Below are 14912 nucleotides of genomic sequence, written 5' to 3' on the forward strand. Positions count from 1 at the left end.
GTTCCATTTCCCAGGGTAGGTTAGTTCCCTCCCTTGTCTGATACTCAGTTACTACTTAAACCCCTAGTTCATAATACCTTTGGCTTTTTATTTATCATTTTTATTTCTGCACTTGCTGCTGCATCTGAAGGTCATCTACATCCCTCCCTAACACTCTCCTGTTTCAACCCTCTTTGCTTTTTGTGGGCTTCAGTCCTCTTCTCTATGGCAGTCAAATTAAAGCCATACAGTTCGCTGTGAGGAGAAGACAGACAAAACACAGAAAGCGCAGTTTGCTGTGGTGACCACATTAACCTCTGGGGCTGTGAAACAATGTTCTGAAGCTCTGTTTAAGATGTGGCCTGTGGTTACACAGTCTGAGCTGGTTTGGCCTATTTTTGCTTTATTATTATTATTATAATTATTATCATCACTCTGTCAGGGCAGCAGTCATAATGGATTAGCTCATGTATGCTCTGCTGCCCTCCAAAGGACGGGAATGCTGCACTCCTGTTCCTTCACCTTATTGAGAAGCTTCCAGCCACAGCTGAGTGCAAGGTTATTTTTTTTAATATTCTGTGTGTGGTGAAGAGTCTGGAAACAGAACAAGGACACCTGTGATAGACTTGAAAAGACACCCCTGTCAGGTATTTCCTAAGCCATCATCAAGAATGCTACCCATGAAATGCTTCCATGGTTTGCTATCCAGCTGTTCAGCCCATCAAATCCTTGTGCTTTGGTGTGATTTTATTCATGAATGCAACGTGCTTAGGGAAGTGGTGGAGCCAGTGTCCCTGGAAGTGTTTAAGGAAAGCCTGGAAATGTTTCTTGGTGCCAAGGTCCCATTGACATGGTGGTGTTCAATGTTGGACCTGCTGATCTCAGAGGTCTTTTCCAACCTAATGGATTCAGTGATTCTGTGACCTGTGTGCAGGGGAGAAAAAACAGAATTAAACCCCACTTTAGCTCTTAGGACACCAAAGGAAACACGGATGGCAATGAACAAGTGTCAGCGCTCAGCGGAGCATGAGCGGCCGTGAGGCGCCTCGCAGTAAGAGCACTCGGTAACTTGTCCTCCATGCTGGCGGGAGGCCTCAGGACCCCTTGCAAAAGGAAAAAAGGGAGAAAAGAGCGGCGGGCGAAGGGCAGCGCCGCGCAGGGGAACCGCCCGGGGCCCGCGGGGCGGAGCCGCGCTCTGAGGGGCCGCGGGCACGGGGGCACCCGGGGGCGCCCCCAAGGGCGCAGCCCGCGGGCGGGGCCGCGGCCGTTGCGCTCCGCGCAGCCAGTCAGTCACATGAGCCGCCGCCCTCCTTCCCCGGCACCCCTCGGCCGCGAATGGCACGGCCCGGATGCGCTTGTACGCAAGGAGGGTGCGGGCGAACCATTGAGCGGGGGCGGGGGAACCCGGCAGCCGCCGGCCGGGAACACCCCTTCGCCGGGGAGCTGCGGCGGCGGGGAGCGGACGTGACAGCGGCGCGGCCGGCGGCGGAGGGCGATGGGGGTCCCGCGGGGACAGGAGCGCCAGGCCCCGCAGGAGGTACCGGAGCCGCGTCTCTCCCAGCCCCCCGTCCCCCGGGCGCTGCCGAGGCCCCGCTGCACTGGCGTCCCCGCGATCCCCGCCTGCTCCTACCCCGGTTCCCGGCCCTCGCCGGCAGCGCGGGGGTCGGTGCCGCGCAGCGGGCTGGACGCGGGGGACGCGGGGAGGCCTGCGGGGCTGCCGGCAGCGCTGTGCGGGTCACCTTCGGTGCTCCATCGCCTTGCCGTGTGCCCGCTGCAAGCCCGGCTGGCCGGGTTCCCGTGGCAGACAGCGGAGAGGAGGAGGGTGCCCGGAGAGGTGGAGGTGGGCAGGGTGTGCAGGTGGGGCCGTGCAGCCCTCGGGGCACACCTGGAGCCCTGTGAGCGGCTCTCCGGCCTAGAGCCGAGGTGCTGGGGAGCTCTGTGCCTCTAGGAAATCGCGTGTATCCCCGGAGCTGGGGGGTTTCACCCTGTAAGGGGGGGACAAAAGCCCTGGGACGGGCTGGCTGTGCTGGTGAGGCTTCGGAGCACTGGGGCTGTCCGGGCTGCCGGTCACAGTTCACTTTTGTGACTGCCGCACTTAGAAATTGCATTGCCCAAAAAGTGGAATTCCGTGTGAGTGTCTCCTCCTGGTTTTGTAGAAGGATTAGAGAAGTGTGTCCTGGTTTCGTCTGGGATAGAGGTTAAATTGTGGTGTGTGAGTTTATGAACCCTGAAATTGGAAGAAATGTGTGAAATGGAGAATAAGTTAACTGGCTCATGGCAATAGGACAATCTTAGTACCTAGAGGCAAGCAGTGGACCAGGAGTTTGAATAGCAAAAGCAGATTAAAGTATTTAACTGGGTGAAAATATGTGATGTTAAGTCCATGTACAAATGTGTTACCTGTTTCTTTAATATCTTTCAAATTTACGACCATGTTGCCAATGGAAGGCAGGTTTCTCCTGGAATGTGATCCATGCCAAGGCTCAGAAAATGCTCATTCTTCAAATGAATGAGAAAAACTGAATTAGTGTTTTGTTGTTTGTTTGTCAGGTTGAAACAAGAGAAGATGAGGAACAAAACATCAAGTTGACTGAAATCCTGGAACTGTTGGTGGCTGCTGGGTATTTTCGAGCAAGAATCAAGGGGTTATCACCCTTTGACAAGGTGAGGCCATTACAATATTTTAGACCCCTCTTTTAAGTATAAGAGGCTTATACGTTTTGCTGGTTTGCTTAGCAATTCTGAGTGACTTTATAAGACAGTTGCAACCTATGAGGCTTCCCTGTGTGAATAATTCTGCAAATGACCTAGTTTCAGACAGACATGGACCTCCTCAGTCTTGAAAGACAATTTTGTGCAGCAAGGCCTGTTCTAGAGGAGACGATTGGATGCAAACTAACTGCTGTCTGCTTTTTTTTGGGTGCTATGGCCTATGCTAGAGTTGTGTGCAGGGAATTTTCCTCTCTCTTCCAACAGCAGTTAGAATAGCTAGTCTTTGGATACTTGGAGATAGCATGGTAATTTTTAAAACAGCATTGATGAGAAATGAGGAAGTGTCTGTGTAAGAAAGGAACAGTTAGCCTGGTGAGATTATTTTTGGGGCTGTTTTTACATATCTTTAGACTGTCATATTTATTAACCTTTCATTGTTCTAGACAGGAAGTGTGTGATGCTAACAGTGAGCAAAGTGCAGGTTGAAGAGAGATTTCTGAATTGCTTTAATGCTGACTCTGTGAGAAATTCCTGAACCAAGGTTTGAAAACACAGAACTACAGCAGCCTTGAAATGGATTCTTCTGTTTTTTGCTCTCTCTCTGATCATGGCACAGCCTCACTTTGCAATGCACTTTTATTTTATTCTTGGTATTGTTACCAGTGGCTACTCAGGAGTCTGTGCTCGCAGACAGTGAAGTTTCAGGGAGACTGCCTTAGGATGTAACATTGTTGCATTTATGTGTAGAAATCACTTATAGGTACTTAAATACAATTGCAAAGTTGCCATTCCATTGCGGGGCCCAACCTCACCAAAGCGAACCTCTCTACTGAAAATGATCACACTGCTTATGCAAAAGGGATATGCAGGTTATCATAGAGGGGAGTGTGAGAGGGGGAATATGTCAGAAACCTTGTTAGAAACCAAGGTTCCTAATCTGCTGTGTGATAATGGCAAGTTATTCCACATTTTAATCCCTTTTTCTCTTCTTTGCCTTTGCCTACATTTAGGTTATTTTGCACACATTTCTGCAAGGTTGTCTTTAAGTATTTATGTAAAGTTGATGAAATGGGTCAGGAGTTTAAATATGCCCATGTCAGAATAGGGCCTAAAATAGAGATTTCTGCAGAGCTGGGGATTTCCTGTGTGCTGATGCTGTGTCTAGCACTTTGTGTTGCATGTGTCAGCAAGCAATAAATAATAGTAGCAAAGATGTGTATAAAAAGGTAAATATAAGACTGCAGTAATTATGATCTTTGATAAAATTTTGATATGGTCCCTTTTTAGAGGTCATGACATTTAACATACTGTTGTGTTTTATCCTTTTGGTTGGTCGGTTTTCTTTTTTCAGTCTGAGAGCTGTTTCAAAACTAATATATAAAGCTAAGAGAGGAATTTAGATTGTCAATAGCTGCTGAGTTGATTTCTGTCTTCTTGTACACATGTATTGTGTATAGTATTGTATGAAGTTGGTATACTTGTGTTCTGAATCTGTCTCAGAGCAGAGAGGATACTGAGGATGGTGAGCTACTGAGATGTAGTTTCTAAAATAAATAAAGCCTGGAAGATGCATTTGGGTTTACCTCTTCAGTTTAGAATGGCCCTGACCATGCTGTTGCTCCTTTGCCAGGTGGTGGGAGGCATGACGTGGTGTATCACTACCTGCAGCTTTGATATCGACGTGGATTTATTATTTCAGGAAAACTCTACCATTGGTCAAAAAATGTAAGTTGATTAAATGGCAAGTGGGGGGGTTTTTCTTCTTAGAAAATAAAAAGTGGATGGGGAGGGGGAAGTTACCTGCTGTGTTTCTAAGGAAGAGTTTTAGTTCAAATTTCCTGCTTTTGAGGACTGCCTGTTTACAAAGCATTGCACAGGTTTCTGGGTTTCTCAGACTGTAGTTCTACAAATCCTAAATTCAGAAAGAAGCTTATTTCAAAAAAGGCAGGGCTATTCCCTTTGGGCTGCCATGTTCTTATATCCCTACTAAGCACTGAAAGCATTTATGTGGCTCCGCACTGAACTGAATTGGGAACTGATCCAAATTAAAACCTACCAAAAAAAACCCCAAAAAACCAAAACCCAAAAGAAAAAAAAAAGAAAATAGTTTTAACATGAATGAATTCCTGGATCGAGTTCTCTGTGCAGCTGTACAGATGCTTGTGCTGGCACAAGGGGATGATGCAGAGGCCAAAGCAAAGGGCAGAGGGAGACCACGCTGCTGGAGGCTGGAGTGCAACATTAGAAGGCCTTCCCTGAGTTCCCTGTGTCTGCAGTTCTGCTGTGTAAATAACCTCTGACTCCCTTTTATGGTTCTGGGTTAGAATTGTAGACATCAGCAAACAGAATTCAAAGCATTTCACTTACCAAAATAGTTACCTGCCCCATACTGAGGAGGAGGATTTCCTTCCTCAGGGTGACCCAATGAGAGCATTTTGTTTTGATTCATTTCTTATGCGTGGAATTTGCTCATAAGCCAGCTACTTCCTGTGCCAGAGAGCTTATACACATTGTTTATGTTGGGAAAAGGAACACGTTCTAAACTCCATTATTTCTTTATGTATATCTGGCATAAAAGAGGCATAATTAAAATTTACAGGAAATAAGTTTAGCCTGATAAGTTACAGTGGTTTATTAAGAGACTTCTTTACTCAGTGTAGTTAAAAATAACATCTTCCTATGTTTTCTTGAAAGTCATAGAGAATTGGCAAGGGTTTTCAAAATAAATGTTTGTGGGTATTGCATTTGGAGACACTCAAAGATATAGATAACTAACTACATAGATAACTAACTACATCATAGATAACTGAGTACATAAAGCATTGCTGAGTGCAAAGAATTAAGTAGAGACTAGGAATGAAAATGGTAGTGGTAGTTTTTTGTCCTTGCTGTCCTTAAAAACAACATGGTAGGAACCAGTTAAGTTGTTCTCAAAATGTTCAGTTATTTTTCCAGCTGACTGGATGCAAAACTGGCAAAACAAAAATCAGGCTTCTCTCCCAAAACAGCAACAATGATTTATTTGTAAATCTAAAGTGTTCAGAACATAGGAGCATAGGCTGTTTTGATGTCCATGTAATGTTTGTGTTGGTAGAGGCTCAGGGCTTCTGTGGTGTTTTCAAGATTAAGCAAAGTTAAACTGTGTTTTCTCAGTATTATTCCAAAGTGATGGTGTTACACCATTGTGATGGTGTCCTGCTATTTAATTGCTGGGCTGAAAGAAACATGGAAGCATACATTAGGATAAATAGTTTTTTGTTTTAATTGCATTTGCTTTGACTGTGCTTCACTTCCCTTTAGGAAGTAAGGTGTTTCAGGCTCTATTCCCAGATTTTGGTCACTGTCTCATATCTCTTGATCCCCTTTTGTTCTCCCAGGACCTTACTTGTCCATTTGGACAGTACTAAATATCAGTGAGGTCAGCACTGGACCAGTTAATTTTTTTTTCCTTCAAGGGAAAGTAGCTTTGGTTTTCCAAGTGAAGTTCTCATCCTCAGTGGTTGCACCTGCTTTAAAAATGTACTTGCCAACATTGACAGCAAAAAAAATTCTTGCCCTAAAATTAGGTATTCAGTAGAAACAGGATGAATTTCTTGCAGATGGATCCCTTGTGGCAGAGTAATCCTTTCACTTAACCAGCTCTTACTGAGCTCTAGAATGAAATTGCTGCCAGCAAATTCAGTTTTAGTCACTTGAAAAGTATGTGAAGTGCACTGTGTATTTAGCTTTTAAGTGCAGTATGTATTTAAATTCAAAAAGTTTCAGGTGTAACATCAATATTTATTTTGAGAGTCCTCCTAAATAAAATTTTAAGTCGTTACATTTGTTTCTGGATTTGCTTGGAGTGTACATCTCTTACTTAATGTAACTGTTCTTAAAGCTACTGTCTCTTCATGTTGGGTGTACCCTATAACATGCAAAGGTGTTTGTAGGTGTATTTTATCTGGATATTTTATCTGTCCAGACATGCAGATTTTGAAATTTTCTGTAGTAGTTAAATGAATTTCCAAGGTAGGAGCCTGTAAGTGGGGCTTAATCACCTCTTCACAGACTGATGATATAAATAGTGCCTGTAAAAGCTGTTTTGGAAATGAGTTTGATTGCTTTTCATTATATATAGTGGAAGTTACTAGAGGGAATCTTTGAACTACTGTATTTGCAAAAATAATCTGTAATTTACAAAAGAAAATTGTAGCATATATACATCTGTCTTTTTGTTGTTTTTATAATAGTGCCTTAACTGAAAAAATCGTGTCAGTATTACCAAAAATGAAGTGTCCACATCGTTTGGAACCACATCAGATCCAGGGATTGGATTTCATTCATATATTTCCTGTTGTACAGGTAATAATTTGGTGGTGTATTGATACCTTGCTGAAAAAGGCCATAAAACTTGCATAAAAAAATAGAACAAAGCTTTGAATTATTTGGCTCTTTATTTAACTTCAGAATAAATAAGCACAGAGAAGTAGTTTGAATTAATGTTTTTAAAGAATGAAGTGACATTATGGAAGATAGAATTTTTAAGTATTGTTTTATCCGCATTTAGAAAGTAAACAAAACAAACTCTCTGAATTCTTTGCATTGGAGTGAGATTGTGCCTATTGTGGAATGCCTGCTGAAAGAAACCTAAATTTAATCTTGTTGTGGAATCTGATAGTCTGCTTTGGCAGATTAGGAAATAGAACAAATACCTTGCAGTCTGTGTTTAACTTATGGAGTAAGTTATTCAGATAAACCTTGAGTCAGAAGGATATGAATAAGGCAAAAGTCATTGGGGTCATTTCTTTAAGCATAATTCATCCTTGTTTCCTATCACTTAAAAACTGTGTTCTGACAAGTGATCCTCTTACTGTGTATTTGCTGAGCACCACTAACTTACCATGTGCCTCATTCTCAAGTTTATTAAGGTTTAAGCTAACACTTGATGTGTTCCAGTTACATGTGGTATTTTGAGAATCCTTGGCATTTTTTGATTTTCCTTTCATCCGCACACAGAAGGGTATCTTTTGACAGATAGGAAAAATGAAGACTGTTAAGCAAACTTCCTTTCCATTAAATATCTCCTTACCTCATGCCTGTGAAGGAATTTAGCAAGTAAGAAGAATCTAAATTTCAATCTATAAGAAGTGGGGAAAACTTCCTGGTGCTCTTTCCTCTTCTAGTTGGAAGCTCCTGAGGAAAACCACACTTAACTGTACTCCCCACAAAACATTCTGTGGTGTGTGCTGCTCTTACACAGCTTTCGGGCTGTGATGATGCTGCTTCAGGTGGAAAGTTTGTATCTTGCTAATGTGAGGTTTTGCTTCTGAACCTTTATTTCCTTCACATAAAAAAAAAAAAATCAACCTAGGTAAGTTTCTTGCCCTGGTCACTGGATGGCAATGAATGGTTACATTTATCAAACACTAGGCTTCTTTCATAGGATATATATTCCTCCTCCTGTAAAACCAATAGCACTAGGTGTTCTTTTCTTTCACCTGCTTTGTCCCAAATTCTGGTTTGGGATATTTCTTCTGGAAAGGAGAACTATTAATTCTAAACAGGGAGGAAGTCTGCTTCTGGGTTTTTCTGAGAGCAGGGACTCCCAGTATTTGTAGCTGACCAGCAGGTGGTAGAGCTGACCCATACAAGTCTTTTTTGATGGGTTTAGTTTTTGGTATGTAGAGGATCTTGGTTTAAAAATTGTGGCTTTCTGTCAGGTCCCTGTAAAGTTCTGCCTGCTCCACATACTGCAGGTTCCTCATTTCATCCCAGCCAAGACAGACTTTCAAGAAAACTTGTTGGTGTCACCAGAATACTGTGTTCTGAAAAAGACCATGCAAAATATAAAATGCTGACTACACCATGTAGGAATTATGTGTTTGAAAATGGCACTTTATTCAATGCCCTGTTAAAATCAAGATTCCACTTGTTATCTGTAAATCTCAAATCAGTTTTCAGATACTACAAATGCTTGATCTTAAATCTGGCATTGTCTCCCATTAGCTCTTGCACTGTGCAAGAATTTAGATGGATCCTTCTCTACAGGAAGAAATTAGGCTGAGTTGGCTCACTGCCATAGGCTGCAGCAGAACTTTAAAAAAATTTTTTAAAATCTTACAAATATTCAATTGGGCAGAAATGTCATTGTTCTTCCTAATAAATTCTGCATATGATCAGAGGCAAAAGTATGTACACAGTCTTGTGTTGAGATGTTCTTGGTAATTAATATTCTTCATTTTCATCTCTTGTTGTCATCATGTTCCCCTCACTTTCCAGGGGTTCATGGTTATAGCACAGGAAACAGTTGCTGGTTCAAACTTGGATCCCACAACTGATCTCATCTCTTCTGTGACCTCCTGCACAGGCTGTCAACAGTCTGCAAGATTTATCTTCTCCAACATTGTTTAAAATGTACTTCAGTATTTTGTGGCTTTTTGTGTGGTCTTATAAATGTCAGAAGCCTTTTTTCTTGCACAGGCATGTGGTTCTTCATGAGCACTTCATAGGCTTGAAGATCTGTCTGTTCCTGGTGGAGCTGTAGTCTTTTAAACCAGTGAGTGATCTACAGTAGGAGAATTTCATACAGGAAACATATGCACAAAAAAAAAAGAAATGTTTATAAAGTAGCAAATACTGACACATTTTGTTAGGGTTAGGCAAAGAGTTGCTGTGTTTACAAATAAATCACATGCTCTTCTTTCCATGCTTAAACATGTGCTTTTAGCTTTTATCATGTGTTTAAAAATTAGGCAGCAGTTTGGTGCTTGCTGCTATTATTGTTTTGTTTTCAGCTAATACATTTTTTTTCAGTGGCTGGTGAAACGTGCAATAGAAACAAGGGAAGAAATGGGAGATTATGTCCGTTCCTATTCTATATCACAGTTTCAAAAAACTCACAGGCTGCCAGAGGTAAGATCAAGGCAGTTCTTGTTTCTGTTAAATGTCAGATGTTCAGTTACAGTACCAGCCACACAGCTCTGAAATCTGCACACTTCACCAGAGTTGCTCTTGTCATTGTTTTGTGAGTGAGTCCTAAAGAAATCCCCTACAAATTTGTCTGGGAAAAAATTGAAGTACTATTGTGACAGAAATTTTGTAGATTCTGGTTAACTTTTGCCCAATGATTGCCTTAGTTTTTCTGCAGTATTTGGTATTTTTGTGTCATTCTAGCTGTTCAGCAACACCCAGCATGCTGTGGAGAACCTAGTGTAGTTAATTGAGAATTAATATGCTGTTAATGCTCTGTGATTTGGGGTTTCTTTCAGAGTGCTGAAAGGCAGCTCTCATCTTCCTGTATCCAAACCCCAAAATTTGCTCTTGAAAACTTGATTTGTTAAAACCTTCATTCAATAACTGAACTGTTCTTCAGCAATGACGTGACGTTTCCTTGGTAGAGGAGGAGAGATTGCATGAGCTGGGGTATGTGCCTTGTGTGTAATGCAAAGCCATGAGTTCTGTTCTTACGTGTCACAAGGCAATTCTATTTTTAACATCTAGAACCCAAATTTTGTCCCTTAGTAACAGGATTAAAGGTAGATGTCCCTAGTCTTGGGATAGACTAGATTTTATTAACTTGAGGTGGTTTAAATTTTGGTTTTTTTTAAATTATTATCTTTAATGCTTAGAAACTAAACAGTAGAGGAAACTTCTCTTTTCCACGTCAAGTCTATCCCAGCTTCACTTCTTGCTAGTGTATTAAAGATTGGAGATCCCATTAGGGGGCTGGGACTGCTTTTGTGTCAGGTACTGCCTGAGCAGAGAGCAGCCAGGCTGCTGATCTGGACACAGTTTTGATGACCTATCTCCTTACTGAAGGCAGAAGCAAGTACCTTTTCTTGTTACAGCAAATCACTAACATTTCACCAAGTCACTGGGCAACTCAGAAACTGTTTGACAGCTTTGTTTCACAGAATCATTAGAATGTTTGATATTTAGTGTCCATTCCTGCAATTTTAATTATCTCCACTAATGTCTTTCAGGATGATGAATTCATGCAAAGAAAAGAGAAGGCACTCAAAACAGTTACTGATATCTTTGTAAGTATGTTAGATTTCTTTTTTTTTATGGCCAAGAGAGTGGTTTTAATAATGAAATGGAGGTGGTTAATTCGGTGTTAATTGGGTTTTCTCATGAGAAGATCCCACTTAAGTTGCATGTTGATCTTCATCCTTGAGGCAGGTCTCAAATGCCAATATGTCACATTGATAGATGTGCACTGCATGAGGAGATAAACCATATCCACTGCCTGCACGGGCTGTGTGGAATCCCACACTATCAAACAAAACTCACAGGGTAGCTTACAGACTATTAAACCCTCAGCAGATCTAAATGTGTGTTCGAGGCTATCAGCAGTTGTGCTGTTTGCCTTGAAATTAGTTAATATGGTGATGATCTCAATTATCTGCATTTCAGAACTTGACTTCTTCACTTGTAATTAGCAATGAAAGTAAACACCCTGCTTCAGAAATGCTTTCTTCAAGTAGCAGATGTTGGTTGGGAAAGGTGATCTCACCTGTGTTCTCCCTTTTCACATGCAAGTCTTCTAACTCTTGGATAAACTGTTTGTATATATTTTTGATAGCTTGTTCATGAATGCTACAGAAGTAAAATAGTAAAACACCTAGACTCTCTCACGGTCATACCTGAATTCAGCTGTCTGTCTGGCAACTGGAGTTTCTGTCCTTGCTTTCTAATTTCCCTCTTGCTTGGGACCATCTATTTCTGCCTCACAGTAGTTCACTATTGCTTTGGGGGTTTTTGGACCATCTTGATAAATTCCAGGGCAGCATTTGACGAGAGAGGAGGAATCTAGATTTGCTTTGAATGGGACATTTTCAAGTCTCTTCAATAGAAAGTGAAACCCTGCTCTCCTCAGAAAATCGTTTTTTCAGACAGCTCTAGCCAGGCACCCTGAGCTCTTCATGCATAGATGGAGGTGCTCAGGGCTGGTGTAAGGAGCCACATGAGAGGTTGTGTAATGGGCCAGACAAGTCACCTTACTCTTTTGGCAGGTTTTGGAGGGAGGTAGTTATTTTTCTGTACAAATGACCTTAGTGTAATATTTGTGGTTGAATTACAGCATGTGTTTGTAGAATAACATTGCAATGAAAGTCTCCAAGTGATGACCAATGTAGCTCCTTTGTTAACTTATTTGAATAATTGTCCTTGCTTTGGAAATTTCAATTGCAGTTTCTAAAGTGTTGTTCCCTGTGTTTTGATTGGGTTTTTTAATTATTAGCAGACTTACAATGAGTCTTTTACTCATAGAAACACTTGCCTTTCCAGTGAGACATGTATTCTGTTTTACATGTTAGCTCACCCTCTGTCAATTTGTACTTGGTTGAAATCTCCGCTTTGGGATCACATCTTTGAAAAAGATGGAAAGCCATTTCAGCAGTATTATGGTGTAGGAATTGTTTGTTGAAAATAATAGTTTATGTGGTATGAAAAGCCAGATTTAAAAAGAAATGTTCTCCGTTCTGTTTTTAAATTGGAAGCAGCTCTATCCAGTACAAAATAGTAATTGTGAATTCTTGTTTTATTTTATGGGCTGTTGTTGACCTATTGGATTACACTTGGATAGCAAGAGATTAAAGTCATTTTACTACCAAACGTCTTGAGACTTTTTTTCCCTTAAATTGTAATAAAATCTGCTTTAATTCCATTGTAACCTGTGATCATTGAATAAATAATAATTGCATTTCATTATCTAATCAGAGTTTAAGAATATAATTAACTCACAAAGAAGGTAACATTTCTAGACGCTGGCATTAGCCAAATCATTTTAACAGATGTTCAGTGTGTTACTTTTTATTCTGCTGTCAAACATGACAGAGGAGATGGTTGAGACATTGTTTCATGTTAAACAGTCATTTATAATGTTTTTTGAACTCAGAAAATTTCTATAGCAAATTGCTTAGAAATTAATGCAGTAAGGTTTTATAATGTAATTCCAGAAAGAGAAAGTGAAGGATGTTTATTTGGGTAAGTATATTGAGTTGGAAAGCAAACAGTGTGTATATCACTTTAGATGACAATTCCTCATTTATTTTTTTATAAAAAAACCCTTTTAGAAGCTCTGAACTCATTCGCTGTCTTGCAGGAGGTTTACAAACCCCAGAGAAAATACAAACGTCAGACAGGAGCTGAGGAGCTGCTGGATGAGGAATCAAAGGTTCATGCCACACTTCTGGAATATGGCAGGTGAAAGGCTTTATTAGCTCTCTCTGGATTTTACAGTGTGTATTGCAAGCCATATAGATAAAATTTGGATTGTGGTAGGGTTTTCCTACTACTTCAGAATTGAGCTAGTTCAGATTTACTCCTGTTTGGTTTCAGATTTTGTTTCCTTACCCTATAAGTTCTCTGGGGATTGGACAGTCCTCATATTTGTGAACCATATTTTGTACAATGGGAGGCCAGGTTTTATGCTCCTTCTAGGGTGTGTTTTTTTAACATACCTGTTTTTTATAAAAACAGCTTAAATACATCATCCTTCCAGACAGTGTGTGTCAATCACTGAAATTCACTGAAAATTTGGTGATAAAGGACCTGCAGTTGCTGTTGCTTCTTTTTCTCGTTCTCATGTGGTTGCTGCATCAGGAGGCTGAATCATGGTTGAATGTTTTGTCTTCTCACTTTGCTGCAAACTTTCATTCAGAGACAAAGTTACCAAGGCTTTCAATTTTCCATTATCTCTGAAAGTCCCTCTGGTTTACTGAGAGCTCTCCAAACACATAAAAATGAAGTTACAGAGCTTCTATTTCTAGTTTCTATTTCCAGTTTGCTTTTCACAGTTTAGTGGTAAGGACATCTTGTCTGCTGTCTGAGCTCTTAATACTTAACAAGTGCAGATTACATCTGAATTCCATTTTGTATCTTCTGGGGCTTCTTTTCCCCCATAGCCATAGATTTTTCGATTTTTTTTTTGTCTCACTGTTTTGAGTACTTTCCTTTTAACAGTAACATGGGCTGTAGTCTAATAGCTCAGGATTAACTTTCAGATTGGAAGAGAACATTGCCTCTTCCTCTCATGAGCCTTACATGACAATATTTTATGGAAAGTCAAGATTTGCAAATCTTGATGGGATATGGAATATTCAGATAATGGATCTGAAACCATTCTGTAAATATGCTCCAGTACCTGCTTATTTCGTTTACTCAAAACATTTCAAAACTAATTTGATCCTGGCTCCTGGTGCATATCTTATGTTGAAAATTGATAAAAATTTAATGTATTTGTGGAAGTCATAAACAACAGTATTTTTCCTTCATGTTATTATTGTTCTTTTAGGAGATATGGATTTAGCAGACAAGCAGGAAAAACAGAACAGGTAAAAAATATACTAATTTAAAATACTCAAATTGTGGGAAGAACTGCATTGTTGAAATGTTAGTTAGTGTTAAATCTTAAAATACAGCAGAATAGACAGCTATAACTTCTACTGTTAACAGATTTTAAAAATTGCTAACTGCAATTAAAAATCTGCATGCCATGAAAGGTGGAATTGATTGGCCTTCTTAAAGAGTTTCTTTAATCTCTACTTACAGATCACATTTTGCAAACTTATTTTTTGTTTAGAAGAAAGAGGGTTTGGGCATTGGGTTTGTTTTGGTTTGACTTTTATTGTTAGGTAATAACATATTTTGTCTGTTTATATTTTTCAACTGAGTGTTCCATAATGTGATCATTAAAGGGTCTTTCTTTTTAAAGAACCATTCAACGTGGTAAGAAATATGGTAGACATTTATTACAAAGCACTTTGTTTAATGTGATAGAGAAACCTATAAATAAATAAATCATTGTTCTTCTTGAAAATTAGCATCCTTGCTGTGCTTTTGATGATTATGGCATCTTAAAATGTCCATAAAATGCAGGGTACCTGCAGTTTTGTGATTTCAGTGCAGATATTAATTTGGCTACAAGTCTTTATTACAGAGATAATGAAGGTAATGCATTAAACACATCATGGACCCTGCAATACATTGAGTAGATTAAAGTTGCTCTTCTTCATTATCTCAATATTCCACATACAAATGTCACATTTATGTTTTTATAAATGGAGATATTTCTCAATCTAGGCATGCCTGTTTTCCCCTCAGAGTAACCCCTAGTCATGTTTATAGAGTCCATTTTGTTTCTTCAAAAGTTCTGTTCTCTTTGGGATATTGTATATTAGATGTTGTGGAGTCTGAGCCTCCAGTAAGGCAGAAGTGGACAGTGAAATATGTTAGTG

At 40.2% G+C, this 14912-nt stretch overlaps 1 protein-coding gene across 1 annotated transcript in view; it reads left to right on the forward strand.

Moving 5' to 3' along the window:
* Positions 1–1220: 1220 nt before the first annotated feature.
* The window catches only part of CCDC93 (coiled-coil domain containing 93), a 32050-nt gene continuing 18358 nt past the window's right edge, over positions 1221–14912 (forward strand). The window contains exons 1-8 of the mRNA XM_030952331.1: positions 1221–1516; positions 2530–2643; positions 4322–4416; positions 6924–7035; positions 9487–9585; positions 10656–10712; positions 12779–12879; positions 13970–14009. Coding sequence (XP_030808191.1) covers positions 1475–1516; positions 2530–2643; positions 4322–4416; positions 6924–7035; positions 9487–9585; positions 10656–10712; positions 12779–12879; positions 13970–14009 — 660 coding nt within the window. The 5' untranslated portion in view covers positions 1221–1474. The remainder of the gene's footprint in view (positions 1517–2529; positions 2644–4321; positions 4417–6923; positions 7036–9486; positions 9586–10655; positions 10713–12778; positions 12880–13969; positions 14010–14912) is intronic.

Source organism: Camarhynchus parvulus, chromosome 7 (genome assembly GCF_901933205.1).
Source record: "Camarhynchus parvulus chromosome 7, STF_HiC, whole genome shotgun sequence".
NCBI lineage: Eukaryota > Metazoa > Chordata > Aves > Passeriformes > Thraupidae > Camarhynchus > Camarhynchus parvulus.